We start from the raw sequence: 27,463 nt of genomic DNA on the forward strand, positions 1-27,463 counted from the left end.
AGGGTGATAGGGTTTTATGGGATAAGTTATGTGGTTTTCAGGGTGAGTATAGGAGACTTTGGGGATGAGTAGTAAGATTTAGTGGGGTGAGTGATAGGAGACTATGGTTGAGTGAGTGATAGTGTATGAATGATGGAGGTCTGTGGGGTCAGTTGTAGGGTATGTGGTATGGATGATGGGCAGAGTGTCTGTGGGATGATTTATCAGAGTCAAAAAGGCTGAATAGAGGGGGGGGGGGCGTGTGGTGTGAGCATTGGGAACCCTGTGAGGTGTGGGATGTGGCACCCATGAACCCATGAGTTCTGGGTGGGGGGGTCAGTGATAATGAATTTGTGAACTTAATTGTGTATCCCTGAAAGAAAATTCTTATATTGAAACCCCACCCTCTAAAGTGGAAGATATTTGAGATAGAATCTTTAAGAAGGTAATTAAAGTTAAATGAGACCATAATGGCAGTGGTCTTTTTTCTTTTTCCATTTAAAATATATTGTTGCTCTGGTGCAATGGTACATGCCTATAATCCCAGCAACTTGGGAGGCTGAGGCAAGAGGATCATAAGTTAGAGGCCAGCCTCAGCAATTTAGGCCCTAAGCAACATGGTGATACCCTGTCTCAAAATAAAAAAATAAAAATGGCTGGGGATGGAACACAGTGACAAAATGTCCCTGAGTTCACTCCCTAGTACCTAGATAAATAAATAAAATTTATAGGGGTGGAGATGTAGCTCAGTGGTAGAGTGCTGGCCTAGCATATGTGAGTCCCTGGGAATGATCCCCAGCATCACAGCAAATAAAATAAATCAAATAAAGTTGGCATTCATGTAAAAACTTCATTTTAAAAAATAAATAACCTAGGCATGTAATCTCGGTGACTCAGGAGACTGAGGTAGGAGAATGGCAAATTTAAGGCCAGCCTTAGCAACTTAGCAAGGCCCTAAGTAACAAGCAACATAGTGAAAAAAAGGGGGGTCTGTGGATGTAGCACAGTGGTAAAGTGCCCCTGGGTTCAATTTCTAGTACCAAAAAAATAAAATTAAATAAGTAAATTTCTGTTGTTTAAGCCATCTGGTCTGTGGCATTTTTATTATGGCAACCCTAGCAAACTAATATATATTTTGATACTGGGAAGTTGGGTGCTAATGTAATATATAGAAATGTAACTTTGGAACTGGGTGATGGGTAGAGGCTGGAAGAGTTAATTTTTTTTTTTTGTAGTTGTAAATGGACAGACTGCCTTTATTTTATTTGTTATGTGGTACTAAGGATCAAACTCAGTGCCTCATACATGCTAGGCAAATGCTCTGTCACTGAGCCACATCCCCACCCCTGAGGCTGGAACAGTTTTTGAGGTATATGTTAGAAAAAGCCTTGATTGTGCCACGTATGGTGGTACATACCTATGATCCCAGCTGCTCTGCAGGCTGAGACTCTGCAGGAGTCTGCAAGTTCAGGAATGAACTACAGGAGGATTGCAAGTTCAAGGCCAGTCTAGGAAACTAAGTGATAACCCTGTTTTAAAACAAAAAAATAAAAAGAGGACCTGGTATGGTGGCAGTGGTACTCAACTGTAATCCCAGTGACTTGGGATGCTGAGGCAAGAGGATGGCAAGTTTGAGACCACCCTCAGCGATTTAGTGAAGCCCTAAATAACTCAGCAAGACCCTGCCTCAAAATAAAAAGGGTTGGGGATATGGCTCAGTGGTAAAGCACCTGGGTTAAATCCCCAGCACTGCCCCACCCCAGAAAAAGAAATGAAGAATCTAGAATTCAATCATTCCACTATATGTGGATACAACAAGAAGGTGCTATCTATGAGGAAGTGGGCCCTCAACAGAAACAGAATGTATCTGTGCTAGCCTCAAGAACTGTGATAAATAGCTGGGCGTAGTGTCACACCCCTGTAATCTCAGTGGCTCAGGAGGCTGAGGCAGGAGGATCTTGAGTTCAAAGCAAGCTTCAGCAAAAGTGAGGCCCTAAGCATTTCAGTGAGACCTTGTCTCTAAATAAAATACAAAATAGGGCTGGGGATGTAGCTCAGTGGTAGAACTCCCATAGGTTCAGTTGCTAGTACAGAAAAAAAGAAAGAAAGGGAGAAAAGGAAGTATTAGGAAGGAAAGAACAAAAATGTGAAGATTCATAAAATTCTCAGCCTGTCCAATATTACAAAATCAAAAAGTGTTCTGGAGGGCTAGGGTATAGCCCAGTGGAAGAGCACTGCCTAGCATGTGCAAGGCACTGGGTTCAATTCTCAGCACCACATAAAATAAATAAAATAAAGTCCCATCACCAACTAAAAAATATTTTTTTAAAAATGTGTTCTGGAGGGCTGGGGATATAGCTTAGTTGGTAGAGTGCTTGCCTTGCATGCACAAGGCCCTGGGTTCAATCCCCAGCACCACCACCACCACCACAACAAAAAAGTGTTCTGTAGAGAACAGTATGGGTGTGGCAGGAAAATTACTCCATAAAGAAATCATGAGTGTGCTGCACTGATCTAATCTGCTGTCTCAGCAGAAGTCAGGAATAAAGGTGGGGCAATACCAGTGGAAACACTCAGGTAGCTTGGGACTAAAGGGAATAGAGATGGGATAAAATGAAGGAAGGCTGTCTACCTTCTGAGATTCTACAGAACAAAACAATAGAACTTTCTGGCTATAAATATATTTTAACTTTCAAAAAAAGGAAGAGTGACCCTAATGGTACTGCCATGCCCTCCTCAATTCTGGAGGGCAGGGCCACGAGTTTTAGTTGTAGTGCATCAGGTAGAGAAAGCAACAATGCTGCTCTAGTTGGCCCAGAAGGTGTTGACCTGACCCTGGTGGGCCAGGGGACAGAGTATCCAGCCAAAGAGGATTACTCTTAGGCCTTAAAATGTAATGGAATTTGCCCTGTTAGGTTTTGGATTTACTTGGGACCTGTGATCTCATTATTCTTACCAATTTCTTCTTTTGGGAATGGGAATATCTCTCTGATACCTGTCCCAACACTTCATTTTGGAAACAGCAAACTGATCTGGTTTCACAGGTTCTCGCTAGAGAATTTTTGCCTTAGAATAAATCATACCTCTCACCCATGCTTGATTTAGATGATATTTAGGTAAGAGTTGGGATTCAAAGTGAATGCAGGGGTTAGGGGTATAGCTCGGTGGCAGAACACTTGCCTAGCATGTGCAAAGCCCTGGGTTCCATTCCCAGCAACCCCCCCCCCCCTCAAAAAAAAGTCAATGCCAGAATGGGCAAAGAGTTTTGGGCTGCTGGGATATGGGTGAATATAATTTATATGCAAGAAGGACATGAATTTGGGGGAGAACAGAGAGCAGAATGTTATAGACTGAATCATGTCCTCCCCAAATCTATATGCTGAAGCCCTGAACTCCTGTACCTCAGAATGTGACTGTATTTGCAGATAAGGCCTTTATTTTAGATGAGGCTGTTAGGGTGGCTAATCCAATCTGACTTCCTAAGACGAAGTCTGGACACACAAATACACACAGACACCAGGAGCTTGGGTACACAGAGAAAAGACCACATTGGGACACAGTGAGAAATCAGCCACCTGCAAGCCAAGAAGAGATCTCAGAAGAAATCAACCCTATGGACACTGTGACTAGCTCCAGAACTGAGAAAATAAATTTCTGTTGTTTAAGCCATGCAGTCTGTGGCATTCTGGTATGGCACTTCAAGCTGACTAACAGAAGGGCCTATGGAATCTGTGATAGGGTTTATGGGGTGAGTGATGGGGTGGTCTTAATGCGGGAGTCCAAGTGGTGAGTTATGGGGTCGTTAGGGTAAATGATGGGATCATGTGAGATCAGTACTGGGAGTTTATGAAGTCAGAGATGGGAGGTCTATGTGATGATGATGGGGGTCTGCAGATGAGTGAAGAAGAGATTAATCACAAGGCATTTCTAGGGTTAGTAATTAAAGATCTCTCAGTATTCAAGTTATGATATTTTATTTTCTGATTTTAAAAATTGCCACCATCATGGCTTATGTCTTGTTCCTTGCCTTATGTCTTGTTCCCAATGGCTCCTGGCAGTAGTGCTATACAATCCCTATCTTTCTCATATCTGACCCTTTTGTGGCCACTCATCAGTCTGAGTGTCACAAATCAATAAGCTTTGGCCCCTCCAACCTGTGGGAGCAGGATTGGACTCTTCTGGCAGGAACACATCATCGGTCAGTGTTCCAGGCCAGTCCACTGCTTGTTAGTTCTGCTTGCTCTTGGCTTTTGTGCCTTTGCTGTCCAGTGTTCTCTGGGCACGAGTGAGCTGCTTCACGGAATCCAGCACAAAGATTGCAGGTAGCACTAGCCACAGGGCATTCATGAAGACGAAGTAAAACCAAAAATAGAGTGGGTGGCCGAATTCCCCATGCTGAAATCCATCACGGTACTCTGTCAGGAAGTATAGTACATCCCCGTAGATCTGGCCTGTGGGAGGCAGGAGGGGAAAGGATCAACCCCTGTGAGGAAGAGGAAGCTAACTCAGACTCTCTTTCAAGGCATTTCCCAAGTCAGCCTTCAAGGTTTCAGATCTTAGGATCCTAAACTCAGAGAGCTAAGAATTCTGAAATCACAGAACTAAAAATTTCAGAAATCCAAAAATGAGAATTCTACACATCAGAGCATTTAGAAGATTTTGGCAGCTCTGGGGATTGAACCCAGAGGTACTCTATCACTGAGCTACATCACCAGCCTTTTTTAAGTATCATTTTGAGACAGGGTCTGGCTCATTTGTCCAGGCTAGCCTCAAATTTGTGATCTTCCTGTCTCAGCCTCCCAAGAAGCTGGGATTATAGGCATGTGCCATTGTACCCAGCTAGCACTGAGAATTTCTGAACTCAGGAGAGCTCATATGTCCAGAATTGAAGGAAGTTCAAAATCCTAAAATTCAAGACAGCTTAGATTCCAGGGCTAAAGGGAACCCCTACATCCAGAACTAAAGAAAGTTAACAATTTAAGAATACAAGAAGACTAGCTGGGTACAGTGGTGCACACCATAATCCTAATAGCTTGGGAGGCTGAGGCAGGAGGGTTGTGAGTTCAACTCAGCCAGGCCCTAAGCAACTCAGTGAGATCTTGTCTCTAAATAAACTACAAAAAAGGGCTGGGGATATAGCTCAGTGGTTAACTGCCCGTGGGTTAAATCCACAGTACCAAAAAATATAAGAAGACTGAGTCTTAGGGCTAGGATTGTGGCTCAGTGGTAGAGCGCTTGCTTAGCATGCACGAAGCACTGGGTTCAATCCTCAGCACCACATAAATGTAAAATAAAGATATTGGGTCCACCTAAAACTAAAAAATAAATATTAAAAAAAAAAGAAGACTGAGTCTCAGATAAGGGAACTCAGAATCCTTGTCCTGGAGGATCCAGGGGCTTCTTGAAAGCATAGGACATTACATATAACTTTCATAGGAGACTCTGTGATGAAGGAAGAAGAGAAATTGAGATGCAAGATCAGAGAAGGGCATGGCTGTTTTAGTACTTTAGGGAGTTGGTCACTCAGGCTGATGTGCCTCTGGATGGACACAAGAGAGATACTACCAAGAGGGCTATACCTGTGTCTGTGGATTCCCCCATCAATCCCTCTAGTGCCCAGTGCCTCACCCACAGAGACCAAGAACTGTAGAACAAAGCGGAGGGGTTGCTGGCGGAGAAAGGCAATCACCACCCATAGGCTGAGTGGTCCCCACAGGCAAGCTGTGATGGTTTCCATACAGATAGTGAAGTTGTCATTACTGCAAGAGAAAGGATGGAGGGACACTGGAATTGGTATGCTGTGTGCACAGGGTACCCTATTAAAGCTGACTTACCACCACCCCAAACCTATGCAGGGCTCCATTGACCCATAAACACTTACATGATGTATCGGCTGTCTCCCTTGGAATACTCTTTCCCTGAAGAAAAGAAAAACACACATGAAGAATTAAGGAAGAAAAGGAACTTTCCTTTGTGAGAGCTGGGGCCCCTGTAAGTTGGCAGACTTTATAACCTCTCCATGCCTCAGTTTCTTCATCTGTGAAATGGGGTAGCAGTTTGGATTTTAAAGTTTAATAATGTGTGTCTTCTACATCATGTACAACCATAAGAAGGGGAAGTGATACTCCATGTATGTATAACATGTCAAAATATATTTTAGTCATGTATATCTAAAAAGAACAAATGAAACATTAAAAAAAAAGAATGTGTGTGACACAGAACAGTGTTGCTGTGACTGCTTGATACTCAAGAAGTGTTTGGTCACACTTGGCAGGTGCATGCCTGTATTGCCAGCTGTTAGGAAAGCTGAAGCAGGAAGATCACAAGTTGAAGGCCACTCTGGGGTAAATTTGCAAGACCCTGTCTCGAAATTTTAAAAAACAAAATAAATGAAAGGTAGCTCTGAGTTATAATAGCATCCTGGGTTCAATCCCTACTACTGAGGGAAAAAAAAAAGCATTTGTGGCATAAAAGGAGGCAGATATAGATAGATGATCGAGTGAATGGGGAGGGGAGTATAGTTCATTGATAGAGCACTTGCTTAGCATGAACAAGACCCTGGGTTCAACCCCCAGCACTGTCAAAAGAAAAAGGGATGATGGAGTGAATGAAATATTTCATGATAGTGTGCAAGATAGAGCATATATGCAGGTGAACAGATGAGTGAATGAAAGAATGAACAGAAAATAAGAAAAATATCACTTGGGCTAGAGCTGTGGCTCATAGTAGATGTTTATCTAGCATGTGCAAGACCCTGGGTTCCATCACCAGCATGGAGAAGAGAAAAAATTAAAACAAACAAAACAAAACAAAACAAAAAACAACCCAAACCCAGAACCGCCCAAGGTAAAAGTAGGCAGGAAACCTAAACAGTTCTTCACAAAAGAGAATTTCCAAGTGGCCAATAAACATGAAAAGAGCTCAAACTTTTTTGTTTGTTTGTTTATAGTAATGGAGAATAAACCCAGGGGTGCTCTACCTCTGAACTACATTCCTAGCTCTTTTTATTTTTTATTTTTTTAATTAACAATTTTTTTTTTTTATATTTATTTTTTAGTTTTCGGCGGACACAACATCTTTGTTTTTTTTTTTGTATGTGGTGCTGAGGATCGAACCCGGGCCGCACGCATGCCAGGCGAGCGCGCTACCGCTTGAGCCACATCCCCAGCCCAGATTCCTACCTCTTTTAATCCATTTGTTTTTGATGGGGATCAAACCCAGGGCTGCTTAACCACCAAGTTACATCCGAGCCTTTTTTTTTTTTTTTTTTTAGTACAGGTGCTTAACCACTGAGCCATATCTCCAGACCTTTTTTATATTTTATTTAGAGACAGGGTCTTGCTGAGTTGCCTAGGGCCTTGATACGTTGCTGAGGCTGGCTTTGAACTCAAAATCCTTTGGCCTAAGCCTCCAGAGCTGCAGGGATTATAGGCATATGCCACTGTGCCTGGCTTCCCCAACCCTTTTTATTTTTTGAGACAGGATCTTACTAAGTTGCTGAGGCTGGCTTTGAACTTGTGATCCTCCTGCCTCAACCTCCTAAATCCCTGGGACTACAGGTGTGTGCCACAGTGCTCAGATAAAAGTTTCTCAAACTTTCATTAATCATTAAGGAAAAGCAAATTAAAATCATGAGTTATCATTCAAATTCACTAGAATGACTAAAATTTAGGAAATATCTGACAATACCAAATGTTGGTGAGGATATGGAGGAACTAGAATTGTCCTGTTTTGCTGGTGGGAATGTAACATGGTACAATCATTTTTTTTTTCTTGGTACCAGGGATTGAATTCAGGAGCACTGAAACACTGAGTCACATCCCCAGCCATTTTCTATATTTTATTTAGAGACAGGGTCTCACTGAGTTACTTAGGGCCTTCCTAAGTTACTGAGGCTGGCTTTGAACTCATGATCCTCCTGCCTCAGCCTCCTAAACTGCTGAGATTACAGGCGTGTGCCATTGTGCTGGCTAGGTGCAACCATTTTTGAAAACAGTTTAGTAGTAGTTGTTGTTGTTTTCAGTGCTGGGGATGGAACCCAGGGCTTCAAATATGCTAGGCAAGCATTCTACCATTTAGCTGCAAAACCAGCCCCAGGTAGTTTTTCATAAAGTTATATGCACACCTACCATAAGACTCAGCCATTCTACTTCTACATCTTTACTCAGAGAAATAAAAGAGGCTTAGTCAACACAAAGACACATGTCAGAATGTTCATAGCAGCTTTATTCATGAGACCAGAAAGAAATATTGTTGAGACAGTAGAAGATTAGAGGGAAATGCACTGTATTGATTGTACATATCAAATAAATTTATTACATCTATGCTTTGAAAGCTCTTTATAAACTGGGCACAGTGGCACATGCCTATAATTCCAGCAGCTTGAGAGGCTGAGGCAAGTGGATTGTGAGTTCAAAGCCAGCCTCAGCAAAAGCGAGGTGTTATGCAACTCAGTGAGATCCTGTCTCTAAATAAAATACAAAATAGGGCTGGGGATGTGGCTCAGTGGCCGAGTACCCTGAGTTCAATCCCCGGTACCCCCCAAAAAAATAAAGGAAAGAAAAAAGAAAAAGCTCTTTATGATAAGGAGTGACCTCAGTTTATTTTATTTATTTGTTTTTGGTACTAGGCATTGGACCCAGCGGTGCTTAAGCACTGAGCCACATCCCCAGCCCTTTTTATTTTTTTATTTTGAGACTGGTTCTCATTAAGTTGCCTAGGGCCTTGCTAAATTGCTGAGGCTGGCCTCAAACTTGAGATCTTCCTGCCTTAGCCTCCTGAGACCCTGGGATTATAGGCAATTACAGGCATGAGCCACCATCCTGGCTAGAATTGACCTCATTTGAAAAAGCAAAGTTCAATGGGGCACAGTGGTGCATATCTGGAAACCAGTGACTTGGAGACTGAGGCAAGAGGATCACAAATTCAAGGCCAGCCTGGGCATCTTAGTGAGACCTTGTCTTTTTTTTTTTATATATTTTTTAAGTTGTTGATAGACCTTTGTTTATTTATTTATTATTTATTTATATGTGGTGCTGAGAATCAAACTCATTGCCTCACACATGCCAGGCAAGTGTGCTACTCCTGAGCCCCAGACCCAGCCCTCTTTTTAAAAAAAAAAAAAAAATCTTTATTTTTATATTTATGTGGTGCTGAGGATCAAACACAGTGCCTCATGCTTACTAGGCGAGCGCTCTACCACTGAGCCACAATTCCAAACCCGAGGACCCTGTTTTCAAGTAAAATAAAAAATAAAAAATGGGCTAGGGATATTGCTCAGTGGTAGAATACCTCTGGGTTCAATCCTCAGTATCACACACAAACACACACACACAAAATCAAAGTTCAGAAGTATATATAGCTTGTTTCCATTTACTTAAAAAGGGAAAAAATAAATATAATAATGATAATAAAAATAATAGTAAATAACTGCCACTGTTCTAAATCTCTTACATATATTTAAGTAACTACTATTATCCCCCTTTTACAAGTGAGCAAACTGAGGCCTATATATAAATAAACTCAAGAATTTGTCACTGTGTGTGCTGGGGATTTAATCCAGGGCCTTGCACATACCAAAGTTCTCTCTCTCTCTCTCTCTCCCTCTCTCCCTCCCTCCCTCCCTCCTGCTGAGCTACATCCCCAGTCCCAGAAACAATTACTAATAGCACCTAAGAGATTTGGGGGATTCTTGGTAGAGAGAAGGCAGATTTTCACTGCATACTTATTTAAACGGCTTTGTTTCTTGATCCATGCAAATATATGTGGGGCACAAAAGTTTTATAAACTTTTCAAATAAATTAATTGAAGAATTTGTAAGCCAATCCCTGCCCAGGAAGTTCCCTCCCATAACATAAGAATTCAGGACTCACAGAGTTGAGACAAGAAGACTTGATCTCCAAGAAGGACCTCGTGGTAGAGAACGAACCAGCCCTCAATCACCAGATGAATGAATGCACACACTGCAAACCAGCACAAGGACAGTCGCCGCCAAGTCCCCAGTGGGACAACTGCAGCACGACCTGACAACAGCCATGTGGTCACAACTACGACCCCAGAGACGGAGAATAGGCCAGCCAGGATATGCCAGGTGGGGATGTCATTAGGCACAAAGTTGTCCAGCCTCAGGTGCCGAGGCCAATATGGGTGCAAGGGGCCTGTGTTGGTGGCCATGTCTCTGTGGGCTGACAGCCACGTGTGGACCAACAGGAAGGAGAAAAAAGGAACAGAATAACCTGGGCAAATAAAAAGCAAAGTGAGATAATTAAATTAAATCCAAATACTTTATTACTACAAGAAATGTAAATGGACTGAATTGACCAGTTAATGGACTGACTGTAAAACTGGATTATAAATAATCTAATTTTAGAGATAAATAGACAATAATGGAATTGTATACTGTTTAAGAACATGACTATAATAAGGCCACAGAAAGACTGAAAGTCCTTCAAGCCCTCTGGGAGCTGCAGTAATTGGAAACAGGTCTCTGGTTTAGCCCTCAGGGGTCACAATCTTGTTAAGGACACACAGAAACAAGGCCCTCACTGGTCCCAGCCCTCACTGGTCACAGTCTAGAGGAGGTGACAGGTACCAGGTCTGGTCCCAGCCCTCAGGGGTCACAATTTGGTGTGGGACACACAGGAACCACTCCTGATCCCAGCCCTCATTGGTTACACTCTGGTAAGTGAGTTCAGTCACCAAGACAGACCCCAGAAGTCAGGGCTAACACTATTTTCTTTCTTTTTTTTAGTACCGGGGTTTGAACCCAGGTGTGGGTTAACCACTGAGCCACATACCCAGTCCTTTCTCTATCTTTTTTTTGAGACAGGGTCTCATTAAATTGCTGAAGCTGGCCTCGAACTTGCAATCCTATATCAGCCTCCTGAGTTGCTGGGATTACAGGCAAGCAGCACTGCAACCCACAGGGCTGAAAGTTTGATGGCAAGACACAGGAACCAGGCCAATGTTTACACTACTGAATGGAAAGGTATTCCCTCCCGCCAGAGGGAAGGAAACCGCGGGCGAAGCATTTAAAGCCCACCATTCAAAAGCTACAGCCGGCTGGCAAGAGTATATTATGCTGCCAACCTGCACGCGACTAGGAAGGGCTGGGGTCTCCCGAGCGACGCTAACGAGGAAAAGGGGAGTCAAACACAGAGACCACCAATCAGAACCAGAACCCTCCAGTCCAACAGCCCAACGAGAAGGCGGGTCTTCCGTCGTCCGGACAACCGCGGGGAGCAAGGGGTCCCGCGCAGGCGCAAGGGTGGGGATACGAGGCCGGCGAGGCTGGCGGAGGGCGGGCCATCAGGTGGTGGAGAGCTAGGGGATGGAGTGGAGAGTCGGACGAGAGCACTCACCGAAGCCTCGCGATCGCAGCAGCCAGCAGCCGTTTCCCACAGGCTCCCGATCTCGCTAGGCTGACTTTCGCTTGAAAACGTCCCTAGTTCGGGCCCATCCCCTCACGGTTCCCCCGCCTAAAGGAGCAGGCCAATGGAGAAGCGGGAAAGGTGCCTCCCAACCAATAGGAGATCTCCGTGTGCTGCAGGTCCCATCCTCACGCGTGGTGCCATTTTCGCTGTTGGCTGAGACCAAGTCAGGAGTGGGGTGGAGGCGGGGACTGTCAAAGGTTGGTGGGCGTTTCCGACCGGTAACCAATCTGCAACGATTCTTGGTTTCAATTTCCCCGACCCCACAGCAATCGCAGCGGAGATAGTTTAGACATACGTGCTCCACGTTTGCTGGAGAGACAGCGTTTTCTTGCCCTCTCTGTTTGTTTTTATAGACAACCAATCCGTTCCCAGGCCAACCCTCAATGCAAGGAAATTATAATATGACAGGCAGATCACATCATGCACACTGCAGAACCCTTGCCCTCCACCGGCCCTGGGCCCTGGACTTTTGCTCTCATAACTCCATAGTCCCAATAGCAGCAGGTGATCCTCACCTCTCCCGACTTCAAGTCAGAAGAACCAATCAGAATCCAGGCCTCTCGGTCCTGCTGGCCAATTGGCACGGAGACCCTCAACTGAGCCAATTCTAAAAAGCCAACCAGAATGAAATAACGCTAAATCTGGACACCCAAACCGAGCTCTCAGTCACAATTCAGATTCACCCAATTAGAACCCCCAACCTTCAGATCTAGGGACCAATAAGCGTCAATCCTTCATCTGTCATGCGTTCCTTCCCGTCTGTCCCAGAACAACCAATCAGAACAGGGATCCCTGTTTTCTGGCCAATTAGTATCAGACTTTCCCTACGTTCTGCTATAAAATCTGTACCCACTCAAGTCAAGCAGGACCAGGATACTGCCATCCTTGGACCCATCACCAACAATCATAAATTAACTATGAACCAATCATAAACTGCTCCCTCTACATGGTTTTCAGTTTCTAAACCTTTATCTGTGCTGTACCCCCCATTCCTCATACTCCTATTCGAATCTGACCAGTGAAGAAAGAGCCTATTGTGTATTTCTACTTTTATTTGACAATAACAAACTGTATATAAAAAGGGAGAAGGCAGGCAGGGAAGCCCTGCATCTCCCCCTCTCTGCTTCCCCATGTATCCCCCACCCCTAGGCCTTAACAGGGACCACCCCCTTCCCGCCTTGTGGTGGGGTGGGGATTGACAGGCATGGAAATGTGTGTGTGTGTGTGTGTGTGTGTGCGCGTGTGTGTAGGGGTGTGTGGGTGGTGTCATGAATGGAGACGGGTCCAGGAGTAGGGCCTTTTCTCACCCCCCATCAGAGCTGGCACTCTGAGGAGGAGTCTTGAGGGGCTATAAGGGTCATATGCCTCAGCCTATGAGACGGTAGAAGATCCAGCATCCAAAAGTGACCCAGTGACTGGCCCAGCTGAGCTCTGACCACTTGTGGACAGTGTATGCCATGCCGTAGCCCTGTGGGAGAGAAATAGGTGATGGTTCTATTCAACAAGGACAAAAAGGGTCTCATGAAAACTCATCCTTTACCCAAGGATGTTCTGTGACTCCATAGTATCCCCAAGTGATAGAAGTACCTGAGTACATACACATGAAAGGTGACCAGATATAGTTTTTATTTTCTTACTTTAAAATCATTTTAAGAGTCTGAGGGTGTAGCTCAGTAGTAGACTGTATGTTTAGCATGATAAGGCCCTGGGTTTGGTCTGTAGAAGCACCTCCAAAATATTTTCAAAATGAGACAATGTAATTCTACTCTCTGACCTGTATTCTACCTAACATATAAAAAGTTGCTAGAAATATTTTTTAAAATATTTATTTTTTAGTTGTAGTTGAACATGATATCTTTATCTTATTTTTTAAAATATTTTTTTTTAGTTGTTGATGGACTTTATTGTCTTTATTTTTATGTGGTGCTGAGAATCGAACCCAGTGCCTCATACATGTTAGGTGAGCACACTACCACTGAGCCACAACCCCAGCCCTCTTTATCTTATTTTTATGTGGTGCTGAGGATCGAACCCAGGGCCTCGCACATGCTAGGCGAGTGCTTTACCACTGAGCCACAATCCCAGGCCCCCCAAAATAATTTTTTTAAAGACAAAAATTACCAAAGGAGGTGTGAAGGCCATTCTCATAAGGGAAAATAAAATGACTTAAGGATATGAAAAAATGCTCAGCTTCACTCATAATCTTACTCCTTTTTTTGGGAGTGGGGTACCAGGGGTATCAGGGGCACTCAAACACTGACTCACGTCCCCAGCCCTTCTTTGTATTTTATTTAGAGACAGGGTCTCACTGAGTTGCTTAGTCTCTCACTGTTGCTGAGGCTGGCTTTGAACTCACAATCTTCCTGCCTCAGCCTTCCGAGCTACTGGGATTACAGGTGTGCTCCACTGCGCTCATAATCTTTCTTCTTTTTTTTCCTATGTTTTTTGTAGTTGTAGATGGACAGAATGCCTTTATTTTATTTGTTAATTTTTATGTGGTGCTGAGGATCGAACCCAGTGCGTCACGCATGCTAGGCAAGCGCTTTGCCACTGAGCTAAAGCCCCAGCCCCTCATAATCTTTCTTACTCCTAACTGGCAAACATATCCAAAATGTCTGAGAGGCAGTCTGCTGGTGGGGTAACAGGTGCACTCACACATTGCTGGTGGGAACACAAAAAGATAACTTCTTCATTGACACTCTCTGGAATATATCTTAAACAGATCTGTCTACATTTGTATGATTCCAAATGGGTACAACTTGATTCAGTGTCATTTGCAATAGGAAAGGACTGCAAATAACCAAGTGTCCATCAATTAGGGACATGTTAAAGTTTGTTGCATCACCACAATGGAAAAAAATGGATGAGGACACTATGTACTGATGTGGAAGATTTTTAAAAATTGCAGAATAGTGTGATTCATGTGTTATGTATAGGGTAAAATGGGGGAGGGGATAATTAACATATATTTCTATATTTGCTTGATATGTTTGAATTTTGGAAGGATTTTGTGTGTGTGTGTGTGTGTGTGTGTGTGTGGTACTGGGGATTGAACCCAGGGCCTTGTGCATGCCAAGCAAGCACTCTACCAACTGAGCCAAATCCCCAGCCCCTGGAAGGATATTTTTATAAAAATAAAAGTAATTACTTGTAAGAGGGCAAGTGATTGAGCATGGGAGAAAGACTTTTCCCTGTAAATATATTGCATACTGCTTTTATTTTTTCCAATGCTGAAGATAAAACCCAGGGCCTTACCTGGAGAAAGCAATCATTCTACTACTGAGATATACATCTAGCCCTAAAATATTGAGGTTTTTTTTTTTTTTTTTTTTTTTTTTTTTTTTGATAGGGGTGGTTCTGGGGTTTGAACCCAGGGGCACTTTACCACTGAGCTACATTCCAGCCTTTTTTCAAAATTTTGAGACAGGATTTCACTAAATAGCTTAAGGCCTTGCTAATTTTCTGAAACTGCTCTAGAACTTGCAATACTCCTGCTTCACAGCCCTAAAATATTGAAATTAAAATAAAACAAAAAAGTTATTAAAAAAATAAGCCGGTGTGATGGTGCACGCCTGTAATCCCAGGGGCTCGGAAGGCTGAGGCAGGAAGATTGAGAATTCAAAGCCAGTCTCAGTATAAAGTGAGGCGCTAAACAACTCAGTGAGACCCTGTCACCAAATAAAAAATACAAAATAGGGCAGGGGGTGTGGCTTAATGGTTAAGTGCCCCTGAGATCAATCCCTGATACCCCCCCAAAATAAATAAATAAAAATAAAAAGGAAGCCAAACCAAGACTTTGCACACTCAGCCTGAATAAAAATTAAAAATTGTTTTAATGAGGAAAAAATGAAGTTTTATTTTTTGTTAAAAATTTAAATAAGAACCAAAATCTGGATTCTGCAAGAGTCATTTGAATAAACACTGTTTTAAAAATTGTTCTTAGTTTTTAAAGAAATATTTATTTTTTTAATTGTAGTTAGACACAATATCTTTATTTTATTTATTTATTTTATGTGGTGCTTAGGATCCAACCCAGGGCCTCACAGGTGCTAGGCGAGCTACCACTGAGCACAATCCAAGCCCCTGTTCTCAATTTTTAAAAGAGTAATATCTTGAATTTACACTCAACATTAACTAAAATAGTATAAACATTTTAATGTAACTTTTTTGAGACAGTGTTTCACTATGTTGCCCAAATTAGCCTCTAAATTCCTGGGATCAAGTGAGCCTCTCCAGTAGCTGGCACTACAGGCACATACCACTATGCCCAGCAAACAAAATTTTTAAGGAACAGAATTTGGAGTTTGCATGCTCAACCTGAGTAAAATATAATACTTTTTAAAAAGTTAAAAAAGGGGCTGGGGTTGTGGCTCAGTAACAGAGCACTTACCTCATACATATGAGGCACTGAGTTCTAACCTCAGCACCACATAAAAATAAATAAACAAAATAAAGATATTGGGGCTGGGGTTGTGGCTCAGCATTACAGCGCTTGCCTTGCATGTATGAGGCACTGGGTTCAATCCTCAGCATCACACATAAAGAAATAAAGGGGGGCTGGAGTAGTGGCTTAGCAGTAGAGTGCTCGCCTCACACGTGCGAGACCCTGGGTTCAATCCTCAGCACCACATAAAAATAAATAAGTGAAATAAAAGTATTAAAAACAAAAAGAAATAAAGGTATTGGGACTGGGGCTGTAGCTCAGTGGTAGAGCGCTTGCCTAGCATGTGTGAAGCATTGGGTTCGATCCTCAGCACCACATAAAAATAAATAATATTGTGTTCATCTACAACTAACAAAAAATAAGAAAAATAAAGGTATTAAAAAATAAAAGAGGGCTGGGGATATGGCTCAAGTGGTAGCGCACTCGCCTGGCATGCGTGCGGCCCGGGTTCGATCCTCAGCACCACGTACAAACAAAGATGTTGTGTCCGCCAAGTACTAAAAAAAAATAAATGTTAAAAAATTCTCTCTCTCTCTCCCTCTCTTTCTAAAAACAAAATTAAAAAATTAAAAAAAATAAAGATATTGTGTCCATGTATAACTAAAAAATCTTTTAAAAAGTTAAATAATCCTGGCATAGTGGTACTTGTCTATAATCCCAGCAACCCAGGAGGCTGAGGCAGGAGAATCACAAGTTTGAGGACAGCCTCAGCAACTTAGTGAAACAGTGTCTCAAAATATAAAGTAAAAAGGACTGGGGATGTAGCTTAGTGGTAGAGCATCCCTGGGTTCATACCCCATTACCACAAAAATGAAAACACAAGTAAAACAAAAAAAAAAAAGTGAAACCTGGATTTTACACTCTCTACAAAATGAATTTTATTTTATTTTTTTTTCCTTTTAACATTTTCTTAGTTGTCAATGGACCTTTATTTTATTTATCTGTATGTGGTGCTGAGAATCAAACCCAGGGCCTCACATATGCTAGACAAGTGCTCTAACACTGAGCCACAACCCCAGCCCTAAAATGAATTTTATAAGGAAAATAAGTAAACAGATTTTGCACCCTTTACTCAAAGAAAAGAGCCGACAGTGTGACTCAATCTGTGGGACAAAAGGAAAGGTGGAACAAGTTGCACTAGTTGCAGAAGCTAAGAAGCATGACCTCATGCCTGCTTCCCTGCTCTGTCCACGAACAGGAAATCCCATCCCTGATTCACACCCCCCAACAAAGGGCCCCCACCTCACCTGCTCCTCTGTGGTGTCGTCCACATCAACATCAAACAAGGAACCCAGGTAGGCCAGGTGGAAGATGGCCAGGGCCCCAAAGAGCAAGTTTAAGGCTCGCACCCCCAGGCCCTGTGGGGGACAAATGGATACACTTGGCAGCTGGACCTGTTCACTGTCCCCCACCTCCACCTGTGCAGGAAAGCCCCGGGGGACACACAAGGCACTGTGAGTCCCAGGAAGGAAGATGTCCATGTACCCCGAGATAGGAAAGAGATGGTTCAGGGGGCCTCTTATGGGAGCTCAGAAGTATCCAAGGACAAGGGTGCTGTTAACCATGAGAGCATCCAGGTTGGGGGAGATGCGAGCCTTTAGGCAGAGGAGCAAAAATGGTGGGACTTTGAACTGGGGGCTTATGGTGATGAACATTGGTACCAGGTAGGAGACGAATGGGAGTTGTCTGTATTTCTTCTGGCAAACAGAATGAAAACAACAACAAAACAAAAACAAATACCACCATAACCTAGAGAGCCCATATTTTCCCCACCCAAATCCTCCTTACTCTGCTCAAGACACCCTGACCTTCTCAGTGTTTGTCAAGGATTCCAGGCCTGTACCTGTGTTGGAGCCTTTTACATGGGGTGTTCCCATTACCCGGATGCTTCCCTCCCTCTCCTCCTTCACTTAAAACTCAAAAGTCACCACACCCAGGAGGATCTCTCCTACCCTGACTTCCCTATTTAAAATGGAAATCACACCCCAAATACTTCCCACCCCTTTTCCCTTACATTTAGCACTACTCATACCCTGACAAACATTTTTTTTTTTTTTTTTTGGCACTGGAGATTGAACCCAGGGGCACTTTCCCACTAAGCCACACCCCCCATCCTTTAATTAATTAATTGATTGATTGATTGATTTTTGGGTACCGGAGATTAAACTCAGGGGCACTCCACCACTGAGCCACATCCCCAGCCCTATTTCATATTTTATTTAGAGACAGGGTCTCACTGAGTTGCTTAGGGCCTCGCTAAATTGCTGAGGCCATCTTCAAACTTGTAATCCTTCTGCCTCAGCCTCCCAAATTGCTGGGATTATAGGCATGACCCACCACACGTGGCCCCTGACAAACTATTAGACTTCACTGATTTTTATTTTACTGTCTCCCCTATTAACATGTTTGTCCCAAAGGGCCAGGACTTTGGCCTGCTTTGTTCACTGCTGTGTCTCCAGCATCTAGAACTAGCATGTGCTTAATAAATGTTCCTTGGAGGAATGAATGGCAGGTGCGTATACAGCAGGTATTCAATAAATGCCTGTTAGAGAAACAGATGCCAGTGAATAGATGTGAAGTTATGGGGATGGCTCCGGGACCAGAACAGTAGGCTGGACACTCTGAGACAGGTACAAGATGGAGACATAAGTGACATTTTTGAGGGGGAGCGTTGGGCACAAGGTTGCCCAGGCTGAACCCTCACCAAGCGATGCCGGTGTGAACAGTCTGGCAAACACCGCTTGGACAGGACGCAGGCACTGAGGATCCGAGCCAGGCGCTTCCGGAGGACTGGGACAGTGCAGAAGATAAGGGGTAAGTTTAGCCTCAGGGGACAGTGGCTCCAGCTTCCTACCAACATTCCATCTGTCTGCTAACTAGGCTCTGTACTCACCATGCTCCACATAAGTGATAAATGCCAGAGACAGGAGTACTGCAGCCAGGTGGAAGCTGAAGCCCTGGGGACCCAAGGGCAATGAGGTAAGTGAGGAGGAGGCTCTACTACCCCTGCGATGCATCCCCCCACCATCCTGTTCTGCCCTGCTCACGTGCAGGAGGGCACTGGCTGCATAGGTGACCAGCACAGCTGAGAAGGTCCCCAGTCGGAGGGCATTCTTGAAAACATCTGGCAGGGAGAGATGTAGATTAAGGTTCTTTGGAGAGTCCCCCTGCCCTTCCTAGAAAGCCCTGATACCCACAATCTATTGGTACTCCAGGATAAAGTCCTTAAGATGGTCTCCACCTCCACATATCTAAAATCTAGCTCCTGATCTTCCCTTCCAACATACTTATCCCATGGTCTTCCCAAGGTCAGTCAATGCCAAGTCCACCCTTCCAGGTCCTCAGGGTAAAATAACTTGGAATCACCTTCCATCTGCTTTTCCCAACTCCCACATCTAGAGATTTAGCAAATCATGTCAGTTCCTTCTTCAGAATATATCCAGAATCTGATTTCTCCTCTCCATGTGCTCTGTGTATTGCCCACCATCATTGTTAGCCTGGGTTGCTAACAGTGGCAGGAACCTAACACATTGCCCATGGCCCTCCTCTATGAAGAGCCCTGACATTGAGTGCCTCAAAAAGCCAAAGTCCTCTCTGTGGCTCACAAAGTCCTACAGGACCTCTCTGACTTCATGTCCTATCATTGGCCTCCTCATTTCACTGTGCCTACCCCAATAACCTATTTTTATTTCTTTTCAGTGCTAGGGATCAAACCCAGGGCCTCACACAGGCTAAGCGGAAGCTTTAACACTGAGCCACATTCCTAACACTCCACTGCAGTGACCTTGCTATTCCCCACACACCAAACAAACTGCCTCAGGGCCTTTGCACTTGCTGTTTCCTCCATCTGTCACACTTCTCCCATATATCCACATTCCTTGCTCTATTACCTTCCTCAGGTCTTTGTTCAAATGTCCTAATGTCCTGTCCTCATTCAGACTTGCCCTGGCTAATTTATTTTAAATTGCAGCACGGCCCCCTACTCTTGTCACCTGGATTACCTTTACCTGCATTATTATTGTGAATTTTTACCAGAGCACTTATCACCAACTAAACCATTTGTGTTATTTTTTTTCCTCTTCTTTATTATTTGCTTCCCTCTTAAATGCCAGTTCTACCAGGGTAAGGATTTTTGTGACTGTTTTTTTTTTTTTTTTTTTTTTTTTTTTTTTTTTTTTTTTTTGTGTGTGTGGTGCTGGGGATTGAACTCAGGGCCTGGGCATGCTAGGCAACTGCTGTACCAATGAGCTACACCCCAGTCCCTTGTGAATTTTTTGTCTCTGCTGTATCTTCAGTGCCCACTCACAGTAATTGCTCAGTAAATATTTGTTACATAAATGTGTGAAAGGGCTAGGGTTACCAACTCCCCTGGAGTGGTGACTTGATGACTCACAATTATTTAGCCAGTAAGACATGGGCAGGTTCCAGCTTGTGACAACTTCCACCATTGACCGGGGCAATTCCACGTTCAGTGGCTTAGACACTGTTAGGTCCCTGTAGACAAGAGACATGCAGATCCAGTTGGGATCTCAGTCCATCTGGATACCACACATTTGTCTTGTTCTTCCCTCCCCTGGGAGTCCCCTCCCTCCTCCCTGCAGTTCCTCTAGGCAGCACCCTGTAGGAGAAGGGGCCCCCATGCCCTCCCCACCATTCAAGGTGATCCTTTTCCTCCGTGAAGCCAGCCCCTGCCAACGTGGCTGTGGCCTCGGATAGAAAGCCCACAAAATAGTTGCTGAAGTGGAAGGAGACAGCACTCTCATAGGCTCGCAGCCACCTGGGAAGAAAGGGGCAGGGGAGAGAGGCATCATGCCCAGGCCCTGCCAGGATACCCCACCATCTGTCAGCATCCCCTCCCCTGCTCTGTGGACTCACCTTACCATGGTGCCCCTAGGGCCCCCAGGGGTCAGGAAGGGAGCAGAGAAGAAAGAAAAGAGAGTCAGAGAGACCCCGGAGGTTGGCCTGAGATGTTCACAGACAAAACAGAAATGTAGTGGCAAAAGAGGCAGACACACAGACAAATACTGACAGGTGGCTGTTTTCATGCAACTTAAACGGATGCATGACATGACCTATGATATGGCATGGCCCTGTATCCTAAAACAGTCATAACATCAGACACAAACGTTATCAGACTTCCAGCTTTGCAGTGACCACAAGACAGTCAAAACAAACAAACAACGAGAAAAACCACCCCTTAGTCTTAGAGACAGTCAACTGTTCAATGTACACGCACACATATACACGTTGGCAGTTTTACGATCAGATGGTCAAAAACAGGCAGCATCCTGCACTGGAAAAAGCATAGGCTCTGAAATAAGTCCTGGGATTAATGCTTGGCTGCTCAGCTGGATGACACTGGTCAAGTGACTTTTTGGAGATTCATCAGCATCAGACATAATTAGCAGCCAGTGAATGGGGGAGGGAGGCATATAATCAGAGAGTAGATCCAGTCCTGGACAAACCAGAGGCAGATAGTGTGTCCTATGTGCAGGTGCAGGCTCATGATTGGTCATGACCTCTCAGTTAGACAATATCAGGCAGTCAGAGAAGGCAGACACACAGGCAGGATCAATCACAGAGAGGCACATACCAGAGTCATAGGCCAGCAGGAGTCATGAACTTAGATTAACCCTGTCCAATGACAGCTACACACTCTGTCATCGACAATGGCACAGTCAAAACTCTGAGTTCCATATTCAGGGGATCAGTGGCCATAGGCAAACAAACTATGCATCCCCCTACCTGGAGTCACAGACAGGTTAGTCACCAATGAACACAAACTTGTCATGTAACTTCCTTTGAATGGAGAAAGAACCGAACAGATGGACAGCCAGACACAGTAATGTGTCAGAGTGTCAGTCATACACTGAGTCACAGAGTCAATCTTGGTCAAATGGACAGTTAGAGATGGATATCCGATCTCTATCTAGTCATGGGGTATATAGTCAGATACATTCCAATTTCTGGAACCAATTGGTCCTAGATTCTGCCCCCATTCCTAGTCAGCCCCCCGCCACCCTCAGCACCTGCCCTTATTTACCTGGCTTTGCGTTTCTTGCTGTAGTAACAGAAGACAGACAGAGAAGCATTAAGAGATAGGATCAGAGGTGGGGAGACCCCAGGCCCCTACCCAACCCCTTCACTGCTGGGCAGGAGCCTCAAAGATCATGCTCACTTTCGAAGGAGGCGGTCACCATCAAGGGGGATGAAGTAGGGAAAGAGGTAGGGGCCCACACAAGTGGAAAGTACAAGGCACAGCAGGGCCAGCGCCAGGCTCCGGGCCACCTTCTGCAGCCATCGGCGGCTCTGTGGGGATTAAGGTTCAGTGAGCACTGTCCAGTGATGGCCCCCACAGTCCCTGCCCACCCATCCTCCCAGGACCTCACCAGTGGGCGGCCTTGGACAGCCTGTAGGTAGCTGTGGAAGGATATCCAGGGCCCAAAGACGATGGTGCCCACGAAGTAGAGGTAGCCCATGAACTCCACAGGTGAGGGCACTGCACCCACCTCGCCCCGGTCCAGATCGAAGCCCAGAGACACTGCCTTCATAGCCACAATCATCTGGGCCCCTATGTGTGGGGCCCATGGTCAAGTGGATGGGCAAGAGAGCAGGTCAGCATGGAGGGACAGGGCACACCCGGTGAGGAGAAGGCGGGTACAAGGATGGGTAGGTGGGCATAGGACCAAACAGGCAGACTGCTGGGTAAGTGGGCCCAAGACAGGCAGACACCCTTACTCAAAAGCATCAGACACATACATGAGATGACCCAGCAGATTCTCCAGGAAAACATGGTAGAAAGAGACATAGACACAAAGGGAATCTGAGGTCTACATCATGGGGCAGCAGACAAGGGAGCAAAGTGGAGGAGAAGAGACCCAGGGTGGGGGCAGTTAGGAGACATGGAGAGGGCAGGAAGGCTGGGGCAGGGCTACCTACCTCGCATCTTGTGCCATGTCACGGTGTCCACCATGTGCATCTCACTGAGGAAAAAAGGTGCTTGTCTTGGCCCCACAACCCCCATGGCCTCTGATACCACGGGGGTCGGGGGGACCAAGTTGCTGAGAGGGTTCTGCCTTCCCCTTTCCCCTGTTCTGTACAACTTCCTGGAGGAAAAATTCCCCTAGGTTCCCTCCTCCAGGGGGAACCCACACCCAATCGGGCCTGTACCACCTCATGAAAAGACACGTCTCCTAGGCATGTTTCTCCAGGAATACTCCACATCCTCCCTGTTTGGTGCCTCCTCATTGAACAATTATCCCAGACCCTTTTCTTTCTACTCAAAATTCTGTGCCCTCCCTATCTTGGACAACTTCATCGGATGCCTAGGTACCCTCCTGCCCTCCTGCCCACAGGGCGAGGATGAGAATGCACACCCATACCCCATGAGTAGGTAGATGAGGATGGTGACGGAGAGGAAGACGCCGCGATGGGAAGAGTGTCGGCAGAGGAACAACACGAGGTAGCACAGGAGGCTGAGCAGCACGACCCAAACCATGTGCAGCTGGAAGAAGTGGTAGAGGCTGAAGAACCCGCCTGCCACGGTGCTTGCATGCTTCAGGTAGGATGGCAACCCTTCAGGGGAGAGGGAGAGAGAACAAGAGAAAAAGGGAGAAAGAGGGAGAGAAAGAGGGAGGGAAAGAAAGAACAAGAAAGGGAAGGTTGGTGGATTGGTAGGGAGGGGAGAAGGACCTGGGCAGAGGGCAAAGCTTGGGTGAAGGCCTGGAGGTTGGAATGTGGTGGAATTGGAGAAGACCCGAGGCTGATACTGAGGAGCTGAAGAAGGTGGCAAGGCCTGGGTTTAAGGAAAAGAAATCTATAAAGGACATTTTGGGGACCCAGAAGAAATTCAAATATCAATTTATATTGGGTAATATTATTGTCGGGGGGTGATGGTTGAGGCTGTGGTTTGGGAGAGGATATTCTTGTTCTTGGGGGCTATACACTGAAGGATTTGGGGGTGAAGTGTCATGATATCAGCAAGTTATCCAAGTGATGCAGGAAGATGATAGATGAATGGACGGACAGAAGAGAGATAAAGATAGGTTGAGGGAGCTAATGTGGCAAAAGGTTAACAGTTGGAGAATCTGATGATAGATGAGTAGTTCATTGTATTATTCCAACTTTTCAGTAGCTTTGAAATATGTCTAGATAATAAACCTAGGAGGGCTGAGATGTAGCTCAGTGATGAGAGCCTATTTAGCATGTGCAAGGCCCTGGGTTCCAACCCCAGCATCACAAAATATTAACAATAATAAAAAACCTAGGGGGATTAGAACATCCATTTAAAACAAAAAAAAAAGAAAGAGTAGACCCTTTGAATCTCAGATTTCTAAAAACATCTCTGCATCCTATAGGAACGTAGGGACTTGGAACCTTATCATTTGGATACAAGTCTGCTAGGATTTTGGAAACATTCCAGAATCCTAGTAACCAGAAATCTCATCAGGTCCCCATTATAGAAATCCAGAATGCCAACATTTTGGAAGCCTAGAATGTGAGGATTTCAACTTGTTAAAACCTCCAAACCCTGTAAACATGGTATTTTGGGATTCCATAACCCTACAAATCAGCATTCCAGAATTTTATAATCTTGAAATGTAGACATTTCAGGATACCAAGAACCTCAGTTTTCCAGAATCATAGACTCCAGAAATACTGAAGGGCATGGCTTGGTATAATAGGATGTGGCTTGGCCTAGTGTGGCTTGGGGTAGCTGGGCAGAGTAGGATGTGGTTGGTAGAAGGGGGAATGGTCTGGTGGAATGTGATGGGGCTAGACATGTTGGGACCTATTTTGGCCTGGCTGGATGTGGCAGGGTAAGGTGTGGCTTATGTATGAACACGGCAGATATGATATCATCTGGTGTGGTGGCACACAGTGTGGCAGGCACTTACCAAGCCTCCAAAGGAGGCGACAGGCGAGGCAGATGGCAAGAAGCAGCCAGATTTGGTCAAGGCCCTGCTGGACTGTAGGCAGGAGACAGCCCTGCAGTAGCTGCTGGAAAAATTCCTGACGGCTGAAGGTGGCCATTGTAGACCCCCACGGATGGAAAGACAGATGGATAAATCTGCCAAGGGGGAACACAGAGGGAGCAGGATGTCCATGGGGTCACCCGTGTTCAAGGGATGGACTTGAGCACTTTTGGGAGCTGTGTACTCCACAGCTGGTATTGGGAGCCTGGGAGAGGATGTGAACATCAGGTACATCAGATTGAGCCACCAACTGTGTGTGGGGGGTGAGTGTTCTGAATGCACACACACAGCTGTGACCTGCGGTGAATGAAGGACCCGTGTCTTGAATGCTGTGAACCGTCCGGTCTGAGGCGATGACTGAATGATGTGCATTCTAGGCCCATATATCAAATGGGGCGGGAGGGGGGTAGGGGACTCCTTGGTTTCCAAGGTAGAGTCGCTCTGTGTGGAGGGCAGAGAGGGGGATTCTGTGACACTTTGGGGCCGTGTGCATCTCTCCTTGTATGGATGGGGGGTGTCCTGTATCCTCCGCGTGCCCCATCTCACCCCCACCCGGCAAAAGGCCACCAATAAAGCCTTGCCCACATTCAAGGACTGCAGGGAAGTGTAGGTTTTGGCAGGGGACAGAGCAGGAGGGGAAGTCGGAAAGGTGATGCGAAGGGGGTCCCAGGACATGCGCTACAGATCTCGCGGGGAGGCCGGATCAGGATGGGAGCAGGAGAGCCACACGCACACTATTAGCAACCTACCTGGCAGAAAGGAAGCCGTGGTCCTGGGGGCCGGGGACGCGCCGCTGCTGCCACCGTCGCCTCCTCCTCCGGGCAGCCTTCCCCGCAGGCCGCAAGGCCAGGACCAGCAGCGGCTCCCAGGGCGGCGCGGCGAAGCGGGCCCTTTAAATCCCGGGGCGGACCGGCCGCCAGGATCAACCAATCGGGGAACGAGTGGGGGCGGGTATCAGGAGGAGGGAGCGAGAGGATCGAGTGAAGGAGGAGCAGCTTGGTAGAGGGGAGCGGGGCGCGGGGCGCTGGAGGACGTCGGCGCGCAGAATGTTCGCGCGCGCACTTTTCCGGCCTGTTGCTGTTCGAGCCCTGGAACATTTCGCTTGGGGAGGTTTTCTGGTCTCCCTTGAATTTCCGAATGGACAAATTTCTGATCCTTGGGGACTGAGATGAGGAAAAATGGGGAGAGGGAGGAGGGCAAGCACCTTCTCCCCCAAATGCTCGCCCACTCATGTCCTCTCAACACCTGTGTGTCCGGTTTCACAAATGCGAAAATAAGCCGAAGTCTATCCTTTCCCAACCTTTGAGAAAACTGAAGGGATTTCCAATCCTCCCTACCCCCGGGGCCGACCAGGAACATTTATGGGTAATGACAGTGTCACCTATGAGCACACACTAGGCGCCTGCGCTTCCCCTAAAGGCTAACTGTGGGCAGTTGTCTTAGCGATAACTGATTTGCTTGCTTAATTCCCCACCAGATTCGATCCCGCAAGGAAGGTGACCCTAGTGATTAGTAAGTGTTCCTGTGCAGTAAAAGAAAGCCAATACAGAGCATTTAGAAAGGGAGAATTTATAAAGCACTTACAGTCGCCTCAACAAAGATCTGTATCGGGCTCTATGTACTCCTACGCTAAGGATTTTTCAGCACCTGCTGTCCACACTACCCTGCGGCTTCTGGGCATTACATTTCATTTCTAGGTTGAAGGGCCTTTGTCCACAACACCCCCCGCCCCATCCGGCCCCCTAAGAAAGGCCTGCTTTTCCAAAGGAGAATTTACTGAGTACTAGGGGTGCTTAGCTTTGATGAGGAGGGGAGGAGGAGGCCAGGTCAAACCGGACACCACCCTGACTCAAGGAGCTAAGGAAAACAGATTCTAATAAGATTAGTGCCTGTCTCTATGGAGTGAAGGAAGTCATGCCCACTCACCCAGTGGTGTACCTTTCCATTAGACAAAAGGGTGGGATTAGCAATTCTTGGCTTGGAAACACCAATGGCAACTGGAGAGAAATGTAGTCTTTTTTTTTTTTTTTTTTTTTTTTTTTTTTTTTTTTTTTTTTTTTGTGGTGTGGGGGCATGGAGTTCAGGGCTTTGTGAATGCTAAGCAAGTATTCTGCCTCTAGGCTACACCCCCAAACTGTTCTCTCTTTCTCTCTTACCCTCCCACCCCACCCCCCAATCTGGGGATTGAACCTGGGCCATCTACCACTAAGCTACATCCCCAATCTTTTTCTTTCTTTCGTTCTTTTTTTGAGACAGGGTTTCCTAATTTGCCCAGACTGGCCTCAAACTTGTGATCCTCCCACCTTAGTGAACCAATTACAGGCTCCCACACAGTTAATAATGTCCTTTTATGTCAAAAGGAAGGCCTAGGTAAAGAGATGCTTTGTGTTGTTAGTGGGTCTTAAGTCTTCCTTTAACTTTCATGGTCTTGACTTTTCTGTTTTTTTATCTTGTTGCTTTTGAAGAACACGGGTCAGTTCTTAGGAAGAATGTCCTTCATTGTAGGTTTATCTGATGTCTCCTCATGATTAGATTCAGATTATGTATTTTGGTTTTGGGCAGGAATTCCACAGAGTTGACACTGTGTTCTTCTTTTTTTTTAGTAGTTGTAGATGGACAGCATGCTTTTATTT

The 27,463-nt window shown here is 45.5% G+C and overlaps 2 protein-coding genes and 1 non-coding gene across 6 annotated transcripts; 1 reads left to right on the forward strand and 2 right to left on the reverse strand.

The window, feature by feature from the left end:
• The first annotated feature begins 2,327 nt into the window (after positions 1-2,327).
• Positions 2,328-2,400, forward strand: Trnaa-ugc (transfer RNA alanine (anticodon UGC)). Its single transcript has one exon. It is a non-coding gene; the product is annotated as a tRNA-Ala (tRNA).
• A 1,536-nt stretch (positions 2,401-3,936) lies between these two features.
• Ebp (EBP cholestenol delta-isomerase) lies at positions 3,937-11,620 on the reverse strand. Its single transcript, XM_077107189.1, has 5 exons — positions 11,340-11,620; positions 9,852-10,214; positions 5,861-5,897; positions 5,608-5,738; positions 3,937-4,430 (listed from the first exon to the last, which is right to left on the reverse strand). Exons 2-5 carry the CDS (start codon positions 10,150-10,152, stop codon positions 4,207-4,209), a joined length of 693 nt encoding a protein of 230 aa, XP_076963304.1. The 5' UTR covers positions 10,153-10,214; positions 11,340-11,620; the 3' UTR covers positions 3,937-4,206.
• An 874-nt stretch (positions 11,621-12,494) lies between these two features.
• Positions 12,495-25,678, reverse strand: Porcn (porcupine O-acyltransferase). Of its 4 annotated transcripts, XM_077106320.1 has the most exons (17): positions 25,580-25,678; positions 24,753-24,925; positions 23,238-23,430; positions 22,795-22,838; positions 22,245-22,426; positions 22,034-22,164; positions 21,899-21,916; positions 20,731-20,745; positions 20,507-20,632; positions 20,249-20,349; positions 18,903-18,979; positions 18,749-18,812; positions 18,560-18,645; positions 17,517-17,552; positions 17,341-17,409; positions 17,103-17,213; positions 12,495-12,879 (listed from the first exon to the last, which is right to left on the reverse strand). In XM_077106320.1, exons 2-17 carry the CDS (start codon positions 24,886-24,888, stop codon positions 12,778-12,780), a joined length of 1,491 nt encoding a protein of 496 aa, XP_076962435.1. In that variant the 5' UTR covers positions 24,889-24,925; positions 25,580-25,678; the 3' UTR covers positions 12,495-12,777. The 4 variants fall into 4 exon arrangements, with proteins under 4 accessions (XP_076962435.1, XP_076962433.1, XP_076962434.1 ...); XM_077106318.1 differs by lacking the exons at positions 20,731-20,745; positions 21,899-21,916 and having other exon boundaries at positions 25,580-25,659; XM_077106319.1 differs by lacking the exons at positions 17,341-17,409; positions 17,517-17,552 and having other exon boundaries at positions 25,580-25,659.
• Positions 25,679-27,463: the final 1,785 nt, after the last annotated feature.

The sequence above is a fragment of the Callospermophilus lateralis genome, chromosome X (genome assembly GCF_048772815.1).
Source record: "Callospermophilus lateralis isolate mCalLat2 chromosome X, mCalLat2.hap1, whole genome shotgun sequence".
In the NCBI taxonomy this organism is placed as follows: Eukaryota; Metazoa; Chordata; class Mammalia; order Rodentia; family Sciuridae; genus Callospermophilus; species Callospermophilus lateralis.

What these genes read in the sequence shown, in the direction of transcription:
- Ebp (XM_077107189.1), bottom strand. Translation starts at nt 10,152, where the DNA reads ATGGCCACCAACACAGGCCCCTTGCACCCATATTGGCCTCGGCACCTG. An exon ending in AGTCTTCTTGTCTCAACTCT is followed by an intron (nt 5,898 to 9,851) that starts GTGAGTCCTGAA and finishes TCTTTTCTTCAG; the next exon opens with GGAAAGAGTATTCCAAGGGA. An exon ending in GGAGACAGCCGATACATCAT is followed by an intron (nt 5,739 to 5,860) that starts GTAAGTGTTTAT and finishes TTTCTCTTGCAG; the next exon opens with TAATGACAACTTCACTATCT.
- Porcn (XM_077106320.1), bottom strand. Translation starts at nt 24,888, where the DNA reads ATGGCCACCTTCAGCCGTCAGGAATTTTTCCAGCAGCTACTGCAGGGC. An exon ending in GAAAAGGATCACCTTGAATG is followed by an intron (nt 20,350 to 20,506) that starts GTGGGGAGGGCA and finishes TCTTGTCTACAG; the next exon opens with GGACCTAACAGTGTCTAAGC. An exon ending in TCCCATTCGTCTCCTACCTG is followed by an intron (nt 17,410 to 17,516) that starts GTACCAATGTTC and finishes CATGGTTAACAG; the next exon opens with CACCCTTGTCCTTGGATACT.